We start from the raw sequence: 19,704 nt of genomic DNA on the forward strand, positions 1-19,704 counted from the left end.
ACGTGTAAGAAACAGTGGACTTGTGTATAGGGCAAGGCAGATTTTCTTGTAATTATCTTTCCTGTCTTCGAAAACTGAAGCATAGAAAATACTAAAATGAGTAGAAGAGATAGAGAAATTAAAGTTCAGAAGTTAGAAAGAATGCAGAAAGAAGGTGGTGGCAGGTGTATGACAATTACATAAGGAAAGAAAATCTGGTAACCTTGGAGTCAAGGAGAGCTCCCTGGATCTCTGCCCATTGCAGAAAACCAGAGGTTGACAAAAACGAAATGGTGGTGGAATTGTAAAAATGAGCTAAAGAGTGCTTATGACAGTGATGTGAGCTGCTGCTAAGAGTGCAGGTCTTTGAATAAGAGACCTGTACAATGGCTGAAGATGGAAGTCATTTGAATGTCATGAGGCTTGAAAGCCCATTGACATTTGTAGAGATGCATTATTTTGAACTGTTTTAGCAGTGTGCGTAAAAGATAAACTGAGCCCTGCTCTTTTTCCCTCACTTAGGCTTTTGGCAACCAGCTGATCCCTGCCAATATGCCATTGAAGAAAGCAACGGTCTTCCTCAACCCAGCAGCTTGCAAAGGGTAAAATTCCCCCTTCCCAGCACTCTCATTTGAGCCACTCTTTCTGCATTTTTGCTCTGCTATCCACTATAAAAGCCAGCCAGATTTTTGAGCTCATTTTTGCCTCCCTCTGATGCCAAGCTGGTGCTATGTAACTATGCCAAACTTTATTTCACCAAAAAATATTGGGATGAGAAATAGAATTAGTTGCTTGAGGTGGAAGAACAATTTCTAAACATATATACATATATTTTATACCTTTTCTTTAATCCTGTGTTTCGGCCTTTGTCATTCCTTTGTATGTAGAATTCCTTTGTATTCCTTCCAATCTTTTGCGTGTGATATATTTCCATCCTCAAAAACTATAGAAATAAGAGATGACCTTGATTGCTTCAAGACTTTAAGTTGGCAAGAAGTGATCTTACTTCTGTGGGAACCTGCCCTTGAAAGGGCTGTACCCACAAACTGAGAGGCTAAATATGGGCTTGGAGCAAGGCTCCTGGACGAGGTCGGCTGCTATTTTTGTGTGCTCATTAGCAGACAAACCATACTCTTGGATGTGATGTGTGTCTGTTTCTGCTGATCAGCTAAGCTTTGGAATAGTTGCATTTTGTGGAGAGGCAGAGAGTTGTTACTACCAATATGAGGGGAATGTTATAGCTGACATGGAAGTGCTTGGACTCACATGCTTTTGTGAGTCTGGAAAATGCATAGTGTGAATCAAGTCTCATGTTTCTACTTTTAACAATTTGTAGTTAGTGATATAATTATTTTGTAATGCAATGACAGGCATAAAAGTAGGAGTCCTATAACAAAATAGGTCAGATAGAGTTTTGCTTCTAACCTTAGTTAATAATATGTAATAATAAATAATTGGGATTCTTAAAGTATTTCTTAAAGCCTACATGGGCATTCTTTGTGGTCCTAAATGCTGATGCTTTGTAAGTCATTCATTTTCTCATGAATTTCTTTCTGGAGATCTTAATTTCTTTTAATGGGTTTTTAAAATTATTTTTGGCAAAAGTTAGATAGCATCTTGTGCATTTATTAAAACTGCAACAAACCCGTGACATCTGAGATATGAGACTGGGAATGTAATGCATTTGAACCACATGAAATCTCATCTTCTCCGACTGTCAGCTTGAGTGACTGATTGTGGAGATTGAATGCCCAGTTTTAAGTAGATTTCTTCTTTGTATTCATTTGTTTCTTTCCTTTTTATTTTTTTTTTTAGCCACAAGACTCATTAAACAGTTTTTACTCTGTTATTTCTAGCAAAGCTGGGAACCTTTTTGAAAAGAATGCTGCACCAATTTTGCACTTATCTGGCTTGGATGTAACTGTGGTCAAGGTAAGAACTGATAGGTTCTGCTACTACAGAAATACTGGCTGGTCTTCCTTCTCCTCTTGAATAATTGAAATTCAAATCTGTATGCATTTGGAACTGTCAGTTGTCCTGTAGACATCTTACAGGAAGAAATAAATACTGAGATATTAGGCTGATACCTAATCTTTTTAATTCACAGTTAGTTTTCAAACAGTGTAGTGAGATTTTAATTTTCAGCTAAAGCAGTACATATGCTTGTTTGTCTGTCTAAAACAGCCCTTCTATAATTCATGTTTGAGAGAAAACTCTCTAAATATTTGAATACTGGCTAGTGGTGCGTGCCCATTGCTGTTGAATTTGTCATTTCTGCCTGAACTTGAAGCTTCAATTGAAAAGTGAGGAATTTTGACATGCAGTTGAACTGTTCAGATTAACAAAAAAAATCACTTTCTGTCTTTACACTGAAATCATTTCTGTGTCTCTCCAAATAATTCAATGTTCCCACCGTGAAAGCAGAAAGCTGAGCTCTAAATGATGTGAATTAACCAACAGGTTTTCTTTGGAAAGAGAAGAACAAGGAAACATGGAAGGGATTCTGATCTTTCTGCAGTGTTTTTGAGGCTGTGATATTGTGGATTGTGTAATAGTCAGTGTGTCCTAAAAGCAAAATACTCTGATACGCATCTTTCTGTCCTGTAATCTTTTCCACAAGGTTTAGTATTAAAATGCTGTTTTTATTAATCCCTTTCTCTGATCATTAAGAATACCTAGTCCCACGCTAAGAGAAGAAATTATTTTGAAAGAATTAAAACTGATGGTTGGTAGCATCAGACCTGACAAATTGGCAAAACAGGGCTGGGCAAGGAAGTGAGGCTGAGATGGTTCTGTAAAAGACTTTGATTTTGTAGAAAACAGTTTTGATGGTTTAAAAAGTCAGTACTCTTTACTGCTGAATCCATTGTCAGTGGCTGGCAGGCAGTGGCCTTTTATGTAGTTGATGCTGTGTTTCAGGAGATGCACTTGAGCACTTTGGCTGTTAAAGACAGTGGGAGATTTTTTGCAAGTGATTGGCTTCTGGATTTGTTTCAGTGTAATGTTCCCTGGAAATAAGATGATTGCTGTGGTATTCTAGAGCTATTGAGTAAGATTTGCTCTGATATTTCATTTAACCTCTATGTGTGTATGTGTGTGTGTGTTTACTTGCACATATTATACTATGCATCAGACTGCTTTTATAAGTTGAAAACAACTCTCTGGATGTAATTAATATACAGTACTGTGTATAAAAATAACTATTAACCAGATGGACAGGTGATTCTTTTTTCTATAAAAGAGATACAGTAAAAATAGTCATTTGAGACCTCATGTTTGAATCTCTGTTTCTTCAGACAGATTATGAGGGACAAGCAAAAAAGCTTCTGGAATTAATGGAAAACACGGATCTGATCATTATTGCAGGAGGAGATGGCACAGTCCAAGAGGTACTGCGTGAGCCTGGTTTGTTGAGAATCATAGTTGGGCTGAGGGCAAGAAGATTGAGTCTATGCAATGTAGCAGCATCATAAAAACTGTTCCTAGAGGTCTGTTCAGTTTAATATCTGTGTTTTCAGTAATTTTTATAATATTATGGGGACAGAACACTCTACTCATTGATATAAGTCTTAAAGAGATGATGGGAGTGGGGTCAGAAAGAATGTGTGACATAACTGTCTTCCAAACTTTATTCTAGAATGAGCAAACTCTTTGGAGGGACATGGTTCTATCTTTGTCATTCTGTGTGATGTAGTGGTAATGGTTTGGTTTGCAAAGTTCCTTCCTTTCTGTATACTCCCCAAGAGGAATTCATATTTTGCTAAGTGGGAATCAGATAATTTAAAAATTACGTGGGAATGATAACAAAGCATGGAACATATTTAATAAAGGTTTTTTGTCAAGATGATTAATGACAGGAGCAGAACTGGGGGATACTCTCTTTTTCAAGACTGTATTTTGTTCAAGCAGTTCCTGGTTGCTAACTACTGATTTGATTTCATTCATTGCTAAATGAATGCAATGACCTTAAGAGAAAGTGATCAGAATACATCTGCAAGTTCATTCTGGCCTTTTGTTGATTGCACTGACCAGTGCTGGTTTTGTATTATGCAGAGCATCATTCAGTGTTAAAACATTTACACTGGCATTGGTTGTGGTGCCAGCATGTACTCAGGCACACTCATAAACCTGCTGTTTCCAACATGTTTGCAGGCTGAACGTTCTTCCCACGTAAACAACTGTAGCACTTTCCATAAAAGAGTAATTGTTCCTTAAACCTTCTCAAAGAGTACACGTGGTAAAGGATGTCATAGCTTTTTACTGTAACTGAAAAATTAAATTCTTGGAGCTGAACATTTCCCATGTTTTTCAGGTCATAACTGGACTTCTCCGTAGAGCAGATGAGGTGAGAAGGTGTCATTTTAAAAATTGTGTTTATTTCTTGGAGTATCTTGTGCATCCACTGTGATCTCTTGGCCTCAGCTGCCTCCAGCAAACTCGTTGCTTACTACTCTGGAGCCATCTGGCTGTGCAGCAGTCCAGCTGGGCTACTGTCCTGCAGTGCTGCCTGTTGTTCTTTGTTCCCTTTCTGAGAGGGTGCAGTGACTCCCAAGCCACGGCTTTGGGAATTTTCCAGCGTCAGAGCAGGGATTGTGGAGAAGCCAAATGCTCAATTTTCAAAGACCCATGGACCAGCTGTGCATGCCACTTTGTTTGGCAGAAGCATTGGGCAAAAGTAAACGTTTTTCTTGTGTTTGTACAGGCTTGAAACCGAATTCAGTTATGGTCACACTCCTACTGCTTTGGGATTGCTTTGCTGTTTCTTCAAACAGTGCATACCTACCTATGCAGATGGCTGTACTAAGCAAATTTTAACCTCTCAAGGTGGATCACTCTGAATAAAAATGAGAGAGATTTTTCTTTTTAAAGTGGGAGGACAGTGTTATTGAAGAAAGGAGGGAATCATTGTTCCCAAAACCTTCTGGCAGGAGCTGGCAAAACTCAATTAAATGATCCAGACAAGATTATGATGATACCCTTGGCAGCTAGAATTGTATCTGTTTAGGCATTTGCTTTCTCTGAGTGTGACAAGGGGAACTCTGCAACCAAGTCAATATTTTTAAAGGAAGGCTAGTTATATCAATTCTGAGACATCATTGTTTTAAGTCCAATATTACTATAGTTGGATCCTGAGACTTTTATAATCTGACAATAGTGGAAGAAAAATTTAGAGGCTTTACTGACTAGTTTCTCTTTATTTTTTTGGCTTCTTATCTTGATGTAGCTTGGATCGTTTTACAGCAGTGTAGGAAATTCTGCATCCAGCACAATTATGGGTGGAATACTGCATTGTATTATTGCCACTGTGTCACTTCATGTCTTTGGCCACGGAATCCTTGTCCTTCATGTCACTCTAAGAGTAAAGATCTGCACTCGAGCTCCCTCTCTCTGTGCCCTGCTTCCATTTTCCCTCGGGGGTGTCGCACCCCTGTTGCCTGGCATAAGAGCCTGTACAAAGTATTCCAGAGGCCCTGTGCCTGGCAGCCAGGGAGCAGAGCTTGGCTGCAGGAGCTGCAAACAGCTGCAAACACCTGCACACTGTAAAGCAGTGCTGAGGAACAGAGCAGGTGTTTGAGCGCTGGGACTCGCGGGTGACACGGGCACAGCGGGGAGTTGGGTGTGCAGAGATGGGAATTCCCGAGTGGCTGCACTGCCTGTGTCCCAGTGCTGCTGGCAGCGTCGCCCAGGAGAGGCGTGGTCCACTGGTAGGGGCTGGTTTACACTGGTTTGCTGACACGCTTCAAGAAGCAAGGTTTAAGATGAGGTACAGGGTAATAACTTGCTCCCTCAACGAGCCCTTTTGCTGAACAGCGGTACAGAAAAATAACATGGTCAGTGACTTCCAGAAATTAGACCTTCTGCTGCTTCATGATTTGGATGGCAGAGGAATCAATTAATTTCCTTTCCTTAAGTGAGAAAATCTCTTTGCTGTGCAAGGTTACTCTGTCAGAGGGGATTTCTGCAGTGGTAAATGGGATTCAAAGCCTGTGATGCCACCATCAGTATTAAGAAGGATGGCAGATTGCTGACAGAATCCATGCATTAGTTGGGATGTGGCTGCCAAAATTCATGTAACAATGCTCTTAATGATTACAGAGAGCTCCTTTGTACCCAGTTGGCAGTGGTGGCTTCACAGATTTGGGTGCCATGTTCTGAGTCATTGTGTGAGGAAGTGCCTGGCTGCTCAGTGCCAAAGGGGTGATGCCAGACACAGCTGTGATCTCCACACAGGAAGCCTCATGCAAATGTTAATTTACTCTCCTTATGTGTCCAGGCTGCCTTCAGTAAGATTCCTATAGGATTCATACCCCTTGGAAAAACTTGCACTTTGAGCCACACACTGTACCCTGAGAGCGCAAATCAAGTCCAGTGAGTATGACATGTTTCTGAAAAATCGTTGTTTGTTTTCAAGCAGCAGTGCTTCTTGGTTGCTTGATGCTTTTCTTTTTCTTCTGTGTTACATAGAAGTTGGCAGTCTCTGGGCAGAGCCTGATGATTCTCTGGACTTGCCTGAGTTAATGACTTCCAAAAACTGACTAAAACTTAAAAGAAGGAAATGTATGTATTATTAGAAATCATTTGCTGTGGCTAATTTCTCTGTGATCGTGTGATGCTCAGAGTTTAAAAAGAAAAAGGGATTAAAAGGATCAGCCTCTTAGGAATAGCAGAAAGGGTATGACAAGGATATAGCAAGGATTTGACAAAATAAGCCAAAAATAAGTCCTCTTTCTGACCCTTCTCCAGTCTAAGAATTCTAAAAACTGGTCCACATATAGCCTGGTTAGGACCTGCAAAGTAAGGCATACAACAATTTGGGAAAGGTTGGATCCCATTACTGACTTTTGCAGGGCAGGACTGACTTTCCTGTGGTGGGACTGATGCTGACAATAATCAAGCCAATTCTTATCTTCAGCATCCTGGATATGATCCAGTCTGGTGGTGTCTGTTGCCTGCAGCTCAGTTTGCTGCAGTACTGTTTTGTCCACTTAAAAAGAGAAAAGGGAATCAAATAATCTTTCTTTTCCCCACACTTAATTTCTTTTCAGTTTTTCCCTTCTTCTCCTCTCATAATAATAAATATATTTCTTTTTGATCCTGAAATCTTTTCACTCTCACTCTCCCAGTAACTCATTAACATTATTCTTTGTGGAACCCTTGCTGGTATCCGTCATACATAAAACCCACATGTCAACCAGCATAACATTGTACATTAAAACCACCAGAGAGCTTTGAAGCTCAGGAAGGTGGACAAGGCTGTAATCAGCAGCTAAGATTAAAATAATAATTTATGTTTGGGTTCTAAAGAAGCTGTTTGAAATGGATGATCTTCTCGTCCCAAGGTAATGAGCTGTGCAGGTGGGACTGCAGCACACCGGGGAAGTTGAAGGTAATTTGGTCAATAGGCTGCTTAACGACCCACACCAGTAACAGAACCTGAGTTAAGAAGTGCAGAAGTGATATTTTTCAAAGAACTATTTGGGCTTTGGTTCCTTCAGCACTCTCTTAGTTTGGAGTGTAGGAACTGTGAATGTCTTAGAGAAAGATAAGAGCTGGGAGAGAAGATGGACTGTGGGAAGAACAGCTTCCTTATCTGTCTCAGTATTGTAATCTTGATGAAACCAAGGGCAGTTTCTCCCACTGATTCACATGAATATTGGGCTAGATCTGAAAACTGCCATTTTTTCCTCCTCCAGCTGAGACATTGGAAATGTATGCAGTGTGGAAACTAAATATTATCCAACTTTGAAAACAAGGAAGGGGTTTCAATCAAGTATATGCTTCTAGGTTTGGACATAGACTACTCAGTGGACTTAGACATTTTGGTTACAAAATCTTTACAGCTTGAAGTGACAAAGTGCCCTGGCTACTGTCCACAACATAATGGAGACCTAAACGATACGAGCACTGCTGATAGGTAGATTTAAGTTGATTAAAAACTTCAAAATAAATCAGCACATACTAATGCAGTTCAGTCCTAGACACGTGAGTGGAGACCAGTCCCATTCTCTCCCAGGCTGTAATACTTGCTACCACTAAAGTAAAACCATGATTTGGGTCCTTAGTGTGTTAAGTATCTGGAACAGGAGGTAACACAGTTGTCCTCTGACCTGCCAGGTTAGTTCAAAAAGGAAGAATATCTCAAAAGCTTAGGCTGATAATTTGCTTTTTGTGTATTTTGCTGTTTGTTAGGTTTTGTCATGTGTTGCAACCACCCATTTTGCTTTCTGATTTCAGTTAAGTGCAGCACATTTCCCTGGGGTTTTTACTTCTAATGAAAAAAAGCCCTACCTGGACTTGTAGTGGAATTTGTTGGGGAAAAAAGTAATTTTAAAGCTTATTCCTGTTTGTTTTCCTTTGCCTTTTTTCTGTTTGTTTTGCAGACATATTACTAATGCTACGTTGGCTATTTTGAAAGGAGAGACAGTTCCGCTTGATGTCTTGCAGATCAAGGTGAAAGCATCTACTTATTTGGAACCCAACATTCCTTAAACTTTCCTGTTCTCCTGTTTTTGTGTTTACATGGACTGATTTTCCTCTGTGTATTGCTGTTACAAATTTTAGTTTATGGTACCAGCAGTTCTGCTGGCAGTCATTTCTCCACCATGTGCTGTGGCATCAGACAATCTAAACAGAAGAAAACACTAGAATGCCTCAACATCCCCTTTCTTTGAGGCTCAGAGAATATTGATGAATACAAAACTTACTACAGTGATATCTCTGTAGCAATGGTGAGAGATAGCAGTAGCTGTCTGCTGATTTGATGCATTCATGTGGATTGTGAAGTTAACAGCTTTCTTTGACAAACTGAAAAATACAAAATGGAAAAACCTTTGACTATGCCTCATATGGTTTCTGAATATTCTTTTTCTGTTCAGTTGTAGAATGGGCATTTCTGCAGCGAGAGTTTTGTCTTGCTGTGCAGAGCTCCTTGCTTTTGGCTAACAGTCAAATCCACAAAATGAAAAGGCCATTGCTGGGTGTGCAGACAAACTCAGGCTACCTGTTCAACACTTCACCTCTTATATTCCTTCCTGGGGCAGATGGAATGTACAGTGCCTAAATTCTGCTAAGTTTTATTGCTGTTAGCTCTTTGGCATACATGTTCTCTTAAACTTCTGTGTAGAAATTTAGCAGAAGTTTTTATGTAGAAATACTGTTTTTCCAACTTCAGAAAATAAAGTTGGAAACAAGGTAAGAGAAAGCAATTTTGCAATGTTTATTTTTCTTTACAGGGAGAAAAGGAGCAGCCTGTGTTTGCAGTCTCTGGTTTAAGATGGGGATCTTACAGAGATACAGGAGTTAAAGTTAGCAAGTAAGAAAACACTGTTTTTTGAAACTGTACCCTTTTTAGCATCTATTGCCTAAAAAGTCAAACCCCCTTCTCTCAAGTCTGGTTTTGAGTGTAGGCATCTGACAGGCAGAGGCACCCACTCCTGGTAGGTCTTGCATTACACACAAGAGTGTAAGGTGTATCAGAATTTTTGGAATTTGAAATAAACACTTATTTGGTGCTAACCTGTTCTTTTACATACTTACTTTCTTCTTGCCTTATGGTATCTGCTTCTGGAACTTTATTCAGATTGTAACAGGGAAAATCTCTCCCTTGAGTAAAGTCTAAGTAAAGTAATTGCCCATTGTTTTCCATCATCTGCCAATGAAAAGCTGTGTGTGTACTCTGAAACTCAATTCCAACAAGGGACATCAGATGCAGCAGAAATGCCCTTCAGGTTCCTGCCAGAAATGGCATGGGCTGTGCTATCTGATGACTGTTCTCTGAAGGCTAAACTCATAATTATTGGGCTTTCTCCAAATGGACATTTAACATGTCACTGTCTGTGTATCAAATGACAGGCATTATCTGCTGAGGGAGCAGCAGAGCCAAAGCAGCACACTCCCCAAACTCTTGTGGAGGAAATGCAGCTGTAAGGAAATACCCTGTGCTTTGTGAATGAGCTGTCTTTGTCAGGAAGGAGGAGGTAGCAGACCCATGGAGTGTGTCAGGCAAATGTTGGAGTGGGTTTGAGAGGTGATGTGGGATGGAGGAGATGCAGTAAATGGTCAGGTTGTTTGTCCCTGGGAAGCCAGGGACATGCCTAGTAGGCCGTGTAGGTGCTGACTGAGATGTGCTGCAGGCTCTCCTGCTAATTGCAGCCCCTAGTGCAAGGAAGTGCACTTGTATCTGCACTCCTGCTGGGCTTCCTGCCCATGCCCTGGTTTTCTCCTGGTGTCAGCCTTCACGTCTTTTTCCCTGCAGGACTTCCCTTTTGTAAGACTCCTTTAGACTCAGTGCTGGAGGCATGACAGCACCTTTGGTACTTGAGGCACACAAACATCCTCAAGCCTTGCTTCCTTCCACAAATGTTTTTGAATGCAGACAAACATGTCCAGATTGGAAAGCACTTCAGCAACAACTGAACAGGTGCTCAGAGTTTGCTTGGAACAAAATCCTCATGTGCTTGTCCTGTTTTTATACTTTCCCACTTCATCCACTTTTGTTCCCTGTGAGAGATGAGTTATTGGACTAAAAACATTTGGTGTGTTCCAGTGCAGCTGATTTAAACTGAAAAGAACTCAAAGGGAGTTAAGCCATAAGACACAGTGTGTCTGACTGTCCCTCTGCTAAGGATCTGCTGCTGGAGACCTGGTGCTGTTTTATGTTACCATTTTACAGACAATTCCATGGCTTGAGGGGAGTGGTGGCACAGTTACATGCCTTAATGGTTAGTGAGATCCTTAGATCTGCAGTACTCTTGAGCTGGTGGCGTTTAATGTGCTTTGTTGACCCTCTTTGGTGAAAGACTGTGATCCAAATGTGTGCCAAGCCTGCCTAAATACAGTCACAGCTTTAGATTCTGTACAGTGCTGTGTGGCTGGCAGGATTTTTATTTAGTAAAACCCTGATTTCGATGTGAGACTCCTTTGGGACTAATGAATGTTTGCTGGTTCTTTTGTCACTGAAGCTTTTGGTTTTTTGTTTGTTTCCTCTGGCCTTTTAAACCTGCTGTATTGCATATTGTGGAGATGCACACCGCCAGCTGTTAGAGCACAGCCCTTTAAATCATCCCCAGCTGTCTCACAGAACCAAGTCAAATTCTGATAGTGAGATGTCCTGCTGCCCGTAGTGAAGATGATACACTGCATTTTGGTGGTGTGTAACTCAGGATAGGGGTGTCACTGCCAGGCTGCTGCTGATGTGTAGGAACTACCTTACAGTATCAAAAAGCTAAAGGTTGTCAGGGAGCACTAACTCAGTGGTAAACAAGTCTGTGTGCTCTGACTTCATGCAAGGTTTCTCCCTTTCCCAGTGTTGACCCCTGGATATCTTAGAGGTTCTGTTTCTGTTCTTTTTTCAGGTACTGGTACCTTGGGCCTCTGAAAACCAAAGCAGCTCACTTTTTCAGTACACTTAAGGTAAACATTAATTGTGAGGAAAGTGTTTTTGGTCGGGAAAGGAACAGGCTGACTTGGCTTTGTACAATCTATCTGCAAGCTTCTGTGAAGGATTCTGGTGACAATATAGAATGGAACTAAAACTCTAATTGTTAAAAAGCTTACCAATGGATAGACTTACTTCTGAAGAGAGGAAGGGGAAGAGAAATACTTCTAAAAAAAATTTAAACTTTTTTTTGCTGCAAGATCACCAGGGGAAGCCAATAGCCCCCTGTGAAACTGGTGAGCAGGAGTGGTGAAGTACTGAGCACTAAAGTGCTCAGCCACCTTTTCTCAACAGTCTTTGTAATAACATTTCTCTCTGATTTATTCATCTGGCAGAAGGGTCTATAATTAGACTGCTCTTGCACATTGATTATCAGGCTTCCTTGTGTAGTAAAATGAACATGAAGATGAATAGCTTTTATCTTGCCTTAAACTTTTCTGTTGCTTAAAATTGATCCTGGAAAGATGAAAATTTGACCTGCATGAAGAGGTAAGGCATTTTCATTCACGTGGTTTTCCTGTACTCTGAACATATAAGGAACCTCATGAAAGGCAGTGAAAACACCCAGGAGCTGGTACAGTACATCACATAGTGCAGCACAGCCATGCTGTCTGTGACTGTGCCAATGCTTCCCTTACAGGAAATTCCTGTAAAGGGGCGTTTAATAGTTATGTATCCAGGAAAGTTGGAGTGGGTTTTCCCCCCTCCCCTCTCATCCCTAGAAAATTTGAATTCCACAGCTTCTGTGTGCTGGCATTTTAGGTAGAAACCTGTGCTTCATTTCTGTCCACCTCCTTTCTCACTTCCTTTGAGTCCTTAGGCTCAGCTGGGGATGGTGATGGTGAATTTCTCTGGTGAGCTATTAACTGTACATTCAAAAGATCTGTTTAACCTGCTGAAGGTTAAAGAGAAGTGCCCACTTCTTCAGCCATTTAGATAGAAAACTTTCTATCTGATCTCACCTAATTGTGGTATTCATTATTTATGTGCCTCTTATGATATCATTTTGTTAATTTCTACAAGCAGTGGCTCCATCCTGTTGAGTTTAATCTCTTCCTGGCTTTTGTTTGCTGCTCCACACTTCATATTTTCTGGTTTTACTCTGGGTGTCGTTTGAAACAGGATGACCTGTAGCTGAAAAAAAATGTTATGGGAAATATCACCTCTGCTATTGGTAGGGGTATTGTTATGAGTGTTATCATCTCTTCTAAAATACACAGGTCTAAATTATCACAGCGTTGCTGCTTTTCCATTTAATCATTAATATTTATTGTTTGTGTTCTGCCCTACTGATACAACCTCTGTTTGTCCTGCTTATTGTGTAAGTATGAGAGTGGAGTCTTGCCTTACTCTCAGAGGTATAAGGTAAATTAGTTTAACAACCTGTGTTCTATGATCCTAAACTACTTCTGAAGTTTTGTACATAGAAAAATAATTGTACTGAGTTCACATGGGCTCTTGGCTGTATTGTTTTAGTTTATAGATTTGAAAAGCAACTAAATGATTCCCTCCCTAAGTCCTATGTTTGGAGCATTTTGGAAATTATTTTCAAAACAATGGCAGGAAATAAACATTGTCAGCATCTGGAGATATTTCAAAAGCTAAGCTTCTTCTGTAGCCCTGGTACTGGAATCTGAAGTATTGCCAAGAATAATGTGTTAGTACTTACCTTTTTTTTTAAAGGTACTTTATAAAGCTCACGTGACTTGCCTTAAGAGCTGTTGTGTTGCTGTTTAGAAGCACCTGGCTATCAGGTCAGGTCTGGATTGTTTGAGTTGCTGGAGAACAAAGGTCTGTCAGGTTTTAGTGCCCCTTGGCTGCACACAGCACTGTAGTCTTTGTTTGCACTGGATCCTGCTGAGAAGTTGCTCTTTGAGGTTGCCTTTGTACCATGCAGAAACCAACTGTGCGTTCAGACATTACTGTTGACCTGGCTGGTTTGGGTTGTTCCCTCCAGCCAGAAGCAGCTGTGTCACCCTGCCACACATCATCAGCAAAGGAAACATCCCCTCACCCTCTGCTCACAGAGGGGAAAATTCCCTCCCTTCAGTGCAGGGAAGGATTGGATTAGTGGATTTGGGAACTGTGGGTATTCTTTTTGAAACTACAGAAATGTCATCTCACCAATGAACCTGGAGTCTGGAGAGCCATAAAGTAGTCTGTGGCACTGGAGAGGTCTGAGTAGCTCTGCAGGACTACAGAGTCAATAGGCTACAGGTCTAAACAGAATAAACAGGTAATGCCCTAAACAAAATGCCATTTTATCTTCTGTTTTTCCTTTCCATGTAAATCCAAGGAGTGGCCTCAGAAACATCAAGCTGCTCTCATGTACCTGGGTCCAACTGAGAGACCTCCAGAAGAGCCAGAGGAGAAATCCAGACCTCCTTTGTATGTGAGGCTCTACAGACGACTTCGATCGTACTGGTCATGTCCAAAAGGTGGGCTGGGTGTGTTCTGGCATAAACTCCCATGCAGGCTCTGCTCCTCTAACACATCCAGGGGTGTGTTGTGTGGAGAGCATGTCTACTGTACTGCTCTCTTTCTTATTACTTTTATTTTTTTGTTTGTTTCCCTTTTTTGTTTATTTAAACTGTGATTTTGTCAAGACAGTTACAGTGGCATCTTTCAGAAATGGAACAGAGTAGTCCTGCCAGTGCTTGTGTCTCATAAACAAATGCTCATTTGTAAAGAACCCAGGGCATCCCTGGACTCACTCCCTTGCCATTGCAGTGGAGGCATCCACAGAGGATACTTGGCACTTCTGGGTGAGCTTCTTGAGCTCTTCTTCCAGCAGAATGGCTTCTTAGTGAGCTGGGGAGAGAGGAGCAGCCCTTGTTTTCCAGGGTGGGGAGAATTGCTGACACAGAGCAACAAATGTTACTTTAAATAGAACAGTAAAATTTAGGCCATGCAAGAGCCCCTAAGCTTTCTCTTAGTATGTTAAATTCTTTCTGTGCCATAAGCTTTGTGTTCTCTGAGCCTCTCTTGGGTTGGGCTGTTGTCTGGGCACTGCACGTGGCAGGCCACAGGAGGAAGGAGAGTGGGAATTTTGCACAGTCTGGTGCAAAGACCTCGTTCCTCCTTGGCTAGCAGAGGTGATTCATGCAGGAGCACGAACAAAGTGACCTGAATATGAGAATTCAACTGTGGAGCTGCCTCCTGTAGAAAATGTGTTACCACAGCCTCCTGAACACTGGAGTTCTGCTTTTTGGTACTAGCATTTTATGAGTTTTCAAAATGTTCCTGTCCCTGGCCCAGGAGATCTGTTAATCCCTGGACATAAGGACTCACAGGGCTGTGATGCACTGTGCTTGACAGTCTTTTCTGCTGCTGTATAAATGCTGATGGTATTTTTTTCTTTTTTTCAATACTCCCAAGCTCCTTTTTAGTTTCTTAAGATTTTGACATTTTAGAGAAACAAAACTAGTGGCCAAAATGGCTCAGACTGATTTTTGTGTCAGGCATTTGCTTCACAGTGATCTGTGTAATTGAATTCCACTTAATGATTGATATCTTCTCTTCCTGATGTGCAGGATTGCCCCAGGAGGTACGCCCAGAGGATTGGGAAGAACTGAAGCTGTCCACCATTGAGCTTTGCATTGCAACTCAGAACAGGCAGCTTGATCTAACAGTAAGACCATAACATCATTGGATTCCAAATGCTACCTGCCCTCAGAATTTTCCTGTCTTGCTAAAGTCCCATTCTGATGTCTATATAACTAATATTTATTACTTCATGCAATAAGAGGTCCAGGATTGAATCCAGGAATGGTCAAGTTTAAGAACCAGTGTAAAATCACTGGAGACCAGTGTAAGACTGGGATGCAGTCTAGGATCAGAAAGAATTTGTACAAGGTTTCAGTAGCCAAACAGAAGTTTTAGGATTGCCCACAAGTAAACAAAGCACAAAGAAGCATTCCTTTCCCTCTTTACCTGTGTGAGAGTGATTCTCTTATCAATGGCTGCTAGAAGAAAGCTGAGCCTTAGAGTCTGGCTGGAATTTTTGGTTTTTCTCTTTTTAGACTTGCAGAGTTGGAGTTAAAAATAATTGGTACTAGGGAAAGGACAGGGGCTACATTGATTTGAAGGAGAAAAAGCGCAGGTAGTTAAAAGAATCGAATCAAGTCAGCAAAGGAACTGTTACTGTCATGATCTTCTCAGCATGTTCACGCTGTTCATTCGCTGTTTTAGAACCTGTCTTTGGCTTATGCCTGTGTTTTGGTGCAATTTTACTGCTGTGAAAGCTGTTTGGATAGATGTCAGTCTTTAATTTTACAGAAAAATGCTAACACACTGATCCTATACTCGTGAACTTCCCTTCACTTCCTCCTCAAGGCTGCAGGAAAGCCTTGCCACCATACCCAGGTTAACAGGAGGTGCTGAACTTACTGCAAGATATTTCTTTCTTAGAATTCAGGGTCTTCAAGAATATCAAAACATGAGTTATATTGATATATTACCTTGTAGGATCAGACAAAAAAAGCCCAAACAAGCCAATGTAGTTTTTTAAATGTTCTCCTGGTGTCTTCTGAGAATATACCACATGAACTTTAGTTTCTTTTTCATCGTGGTTTATGGTTTGGACTGTCAGTGTCCTAGTAATGGTAGAAGCTAGACAGAGTCTTGTATTCAGGTATTTTTTTAGTGGTTTCTAGGTGACACTTGAACACAAGAGTTTTGGTTGTTGAGCTAGATTGGATCCAGTGATGTAAAGTAAAAAGAGACATACCAAGAACAGAGAAAGTTTCTGATTGCCACAGATGAGCCCTTATGCTCTTTCTGTTGTTTTGTTTGTTTTGTCTCCCTTAGGCCTTCAAGATGCACTTTAATATTGGTTTTGAAAAGAAGGAAGTGATGTAGGGTTCTCAGGTCTCTTGCATAGCCTAGAAAAATGGACAAGTTCTTGTTCAACCAATTGTACTTTCCTGTTTCTAGAGTTGGAAGTATCTTGATACTGCATCTCTTTTTCTACAAGTGTGGATCCCTTATTGCTGTGTTAAAGTCTCTCTCTTGAAGCCATTGTCCCTGTAGCCCTCAGAGCTGAACAGCAGCGCTCTGGAATCGTCACCAGGCCACATCTGCTGACTGCTGCCAGGCACTCCTGTCTCTGTCTCTCACCTCACATTCCTGCAGAGGCTGCCCCATTGAGGAGGAGCTGATAAAGCCACACAGCTCAGGCAGCGCCTCTGCAGAACAGCAAAGGAATAAACCAAGTTACACTAATAGATGCAGTTATTTTTACTTTTGTCATTTGGATTGCATCTGCACTAGGACTTTCTCCAGGCCAAAAATATTAAAATAAATTAAAATAATAAGTTGCATCTTAATCAAAGTTGCTTTCCTGGAAAAAGCTGTACTGTGTACTCAGTTTAAGGGCAGGCTGTAAATGGGAAAGAAGCTAAGTAAGGAGTTTAAAGGATTGTTATCAAGGACACTTCAATTTCCAATTTGTATTGTTTAAAATTCTCTTACTGTGGTGTTTGGTGGCTAAATTTTATATCATTGTACTATTGCCTTAATTCCTGAAAGACCCATTGAATAGCAATTAAATAAGTAAACCTAAGAGACCTGGTATTGTCTTTAAATGTAACAAGAAGGCAAACATGTGACTCATTATTTTGCTTCTTGTGGTATTTATTGAATATTCATTAGTGGGAAAATACTGCCTGTAATTTCTAATTCAAATCTCAAGTTGAGATTTGAATAAAGAATGAAGTGCAGAAATGGATCTTCTGCCTCCTTCTGTGGGACAAAGGACTGGCCATTGTGTGAACATATTGCATTATCATGGGTGTGGCATTTTCAAACGTTAACTGCTTGATTTCTGAATCTTCTTTTGCACAGCGCACTGAGGACTTCATGAACATTTGCATCGAGCCAGAGAGTGTCAGCAAAGGGCAGTTTGTTCACAGAGGGTGAGTATGCAAAAAGGGGGCAGGATCTCTGAAAAGTGTGCTGGTTTTCTCTCATGTTGTGCCGCAAAATTTGGAAGCAGAGGACTGTAAAGCACTCCAGTCACTCCTGCTTCATGGAGACTAATATTTCTGCTCTTTAAAATTCTTACTCATCTTCTGTTTCTGTAAACAAGGCAGAACTCCAGAACCTGGAATGTCAGTATTCAGAACCTGGAGTTCTTCCCAGCTTCTGAGTTTGCTATACCTTTTGTCTTTTCCCCTGTGCTGCAAGTCAGTGCTGCTTGGGTGTTACTGTCACTGCTGAGTTTATAGGCAGCTGTGCAGACTTACCCAGAATCTTTTAGCCCTAGCTGCTCAGTGGATTGAGAGGGGGGTCACAGAGCCTGCTATGTTTGTACTAGTGGTACCTGGGAATTCTTGAGCTGTGATTAGACAGGCCCTCTTCCAAGAAAAGGGCTTCCTTGCCTCAATAGCTCTTGTGAGAAACTAGGTCTGAGCTGGAAGAACTTTTGAAGATGTGACTTTAAACAGGGACTTTAAGCAAAGGTATTGGTCCTGTTTATATGTGGAATAAGAAGGTTGCAGGTATGAAGAAGCAGCGTGTGGAGAAAGTGAATGTTACTGCTTCCTCTGTGCTTGTGATGTTGTGTTGTAGTGTGCTTGTTCCTCCTGCTCTCACAAGACACAAATCAGAGATGCTTTTCCCAGCTCTTTACAGTCCCACTCACAAATACATTGCGTCTTCAGTGCAGGTTTTACCAGCAACAGATTTTCCTGCTAAATGCAAGGGAGCCCATCTCCATATGACCTTTTAATTTACTGTTTCCTCAGTCTTCGAGCTCCCTCTAGTGAAATCAGTGGGGGGATTTCAATGCAGTTTTACCTGCTTGTCATCACCCTAATAATTCCTGCAAGATACTTGTTTATGATACCTATGGCAACTCAGGCCCCTTATTTGAACATCCCAGGAGCCTCAGTGGGAGTAGAATCTTCTGACCTATGCATACACTGTAAGTCAGGTTACCACCTGCAGCAGCTTTTGAATTGCATCAGCATGTGGACCATGGTTGTTTGGGACTGATTTGTTTGCTTTGAGGCTACAGAGGGAAAGGAGGAGGTGGTCTTCCCATTAGAAACAAGAGGAATCTGGTCTCATAAGGGAGAGGGATAAAGAAGATGCTATTCTGGGTTCTCAAACACATTGCTAGCAGAAAAATGTAGATGAGCTTGTGTGACTTGAGGGAGGCATATTCAAATGTCTTCCCACTGTAAATAATGCCTCCTGTGTTGACTGGACATGCTTCCTGCAGCAGTGTGGCACATTTTCTGACTGCAGCTACAGTGTCATGCAGAAAAAGCCTCTGAGGAGCATTTCCATTGCCCTGCCGTGGAGAGCTAATTAGAGGCAGTACTGAAAGCTTTGAGCTGTTCAAGCAAAGTTCAGAGAAACAAGCTCTTTTGATTAAATAGCGCCAAAAAGCCTGTAGGTAACAAAGAAAGACAAAGAGGGGTGTGGGGGGTGGTGGAGCAGTGGGAGGGGATGGTTAGTTGTACAGAGAGGAGTCACAGCAGAAAAAAGGTGCCCTGTTTTTTCAAGGCAGAATCAGGGTGTTCAGAGGTTCCACTGTGCCTTTGCCAGCTGCATTTGAGTTAAGCCCATTATCAGAGGCTCCCCATTGCCCAGCACCAACAGGGTTTGTCTTTGGAAATGTGTGAAACAACTCTTTATTTTTTCTTCTTTTTTTAGTGCGTAGTATAAACACCAGAATCTGGGGGGTTGAGAAAGGTTTTTAGGGGAAACCTTATCAATGCAGATACCAAGGGGTTTTTAGATTGGAGAGGGCACTGACATGAGCTCATGAGAGCTGATGGGTCACACAGAGAAAACCACACATCCAGCAGGAAACTACCATGGAGGCTCAGGCAGTGTGTGTGTCTGGGGAGGTGTGGGGGTGCATCAATGTGCTGGGGGGCAGCTGCTGTTGGATTTCCAAGAAAGAATGAGGTCATCCCAAGTGTATAAAAATGTCCTCTAGTGTGGATCAGATTTGTGTGAACAAAAGATGGTGTTTAGATAAGGGGGAAGAAGAGTTTTTTACAATGGAGTGCTTACTAAGAAGTGCTGCAGGGAAGGAGAGCAGGCATGGAAAGTTGTCCACCTCCTGGTAGCAAGTTTAGATTCTGCATATGAGAATATGGAGAGCTGTCACTCCAGGGCACAAGTACTGTTGTCATCTACAATGCAGAAAACTGGGCTTTTTTGTTAGAGGTCTTACTCTGAATCATTTAACATTGGCGGCTTCTGGATACGAAAATGAGGTTCCAGTTGTGTATTATGTGCGGTAGGTGGTGTGGTTCTCTCTCTGCCTGTAT

The 19,704-nt window shown here is 41.4% G+C and overlaps 1 protein-coding gene across 2 annotated transcripts in view; it reads left to right on the plus strand.

Annotated features, from left to right (window-relative positions):
- LOC134549715 (transmembrane protein 178B) overlaps window positions 1-19,704 on the plus strand; it is a 273,157-nt gene that overhangs the window by 247,957 nt on the left and 5,496 nt on the right. For both annotated transcript variants that reach the window (XM_063395585.1, XM_063395587.1), the window contains exons 6-16: window positions 502-581; window positions 1,836-1,911; window positions 3,276-3,368; window positions 4,292-4,324; window positions 6,254-6,348; window positions 8,361-8,430; window positions 9,213-9,292; window positions 11,334-11,391; window positions 13,713-13,854; window positions 14,950-15,047; window positions 17,261-17,331. In XM_063395585.1, coding sequence (XP_063251655.1) covers window positions 502-581; window positions 1,836-1,911; window positions 3,276-3,368; window positions 4,292-4,324; window positions 6,254-6,348; window positions 8,361-8,430; window positions 9,213-9,292; window positions 11,334-11,391; window positions 13,713-13,854; window positions 14,950-15,047; window positions 17,261-17,331 — 896 coding nt within the window. The remainder of the gene's footprint in view (window positions 1-501; window positions 582-1,835; window positions 1,912-3,275; window positions 3,369-4,291; window positions 4,325-6,253; window positions 6,349-8,360; window positions 8,431-9,212; window positions 9,293-11,333; window positions 11,392-13,712; window positions 13,855-14,949; window positions 15,048-17,260; window positions 17,332-19,704) is intronic.

This window comes from Prinia subflava, chromosome 4 (genome assembly GCF_021018805.1).
Source record: "Prinia subflava isolate CZ2003 ecotype Zambia chromosome 4, Cam_Psub_1.2, whole genome shotgun sequence".
NCBI lineage: Eukaryota > Metazoa > Chordata > Aves > Passeriformes > Cisticolidae > Prinia > Prinia subflava.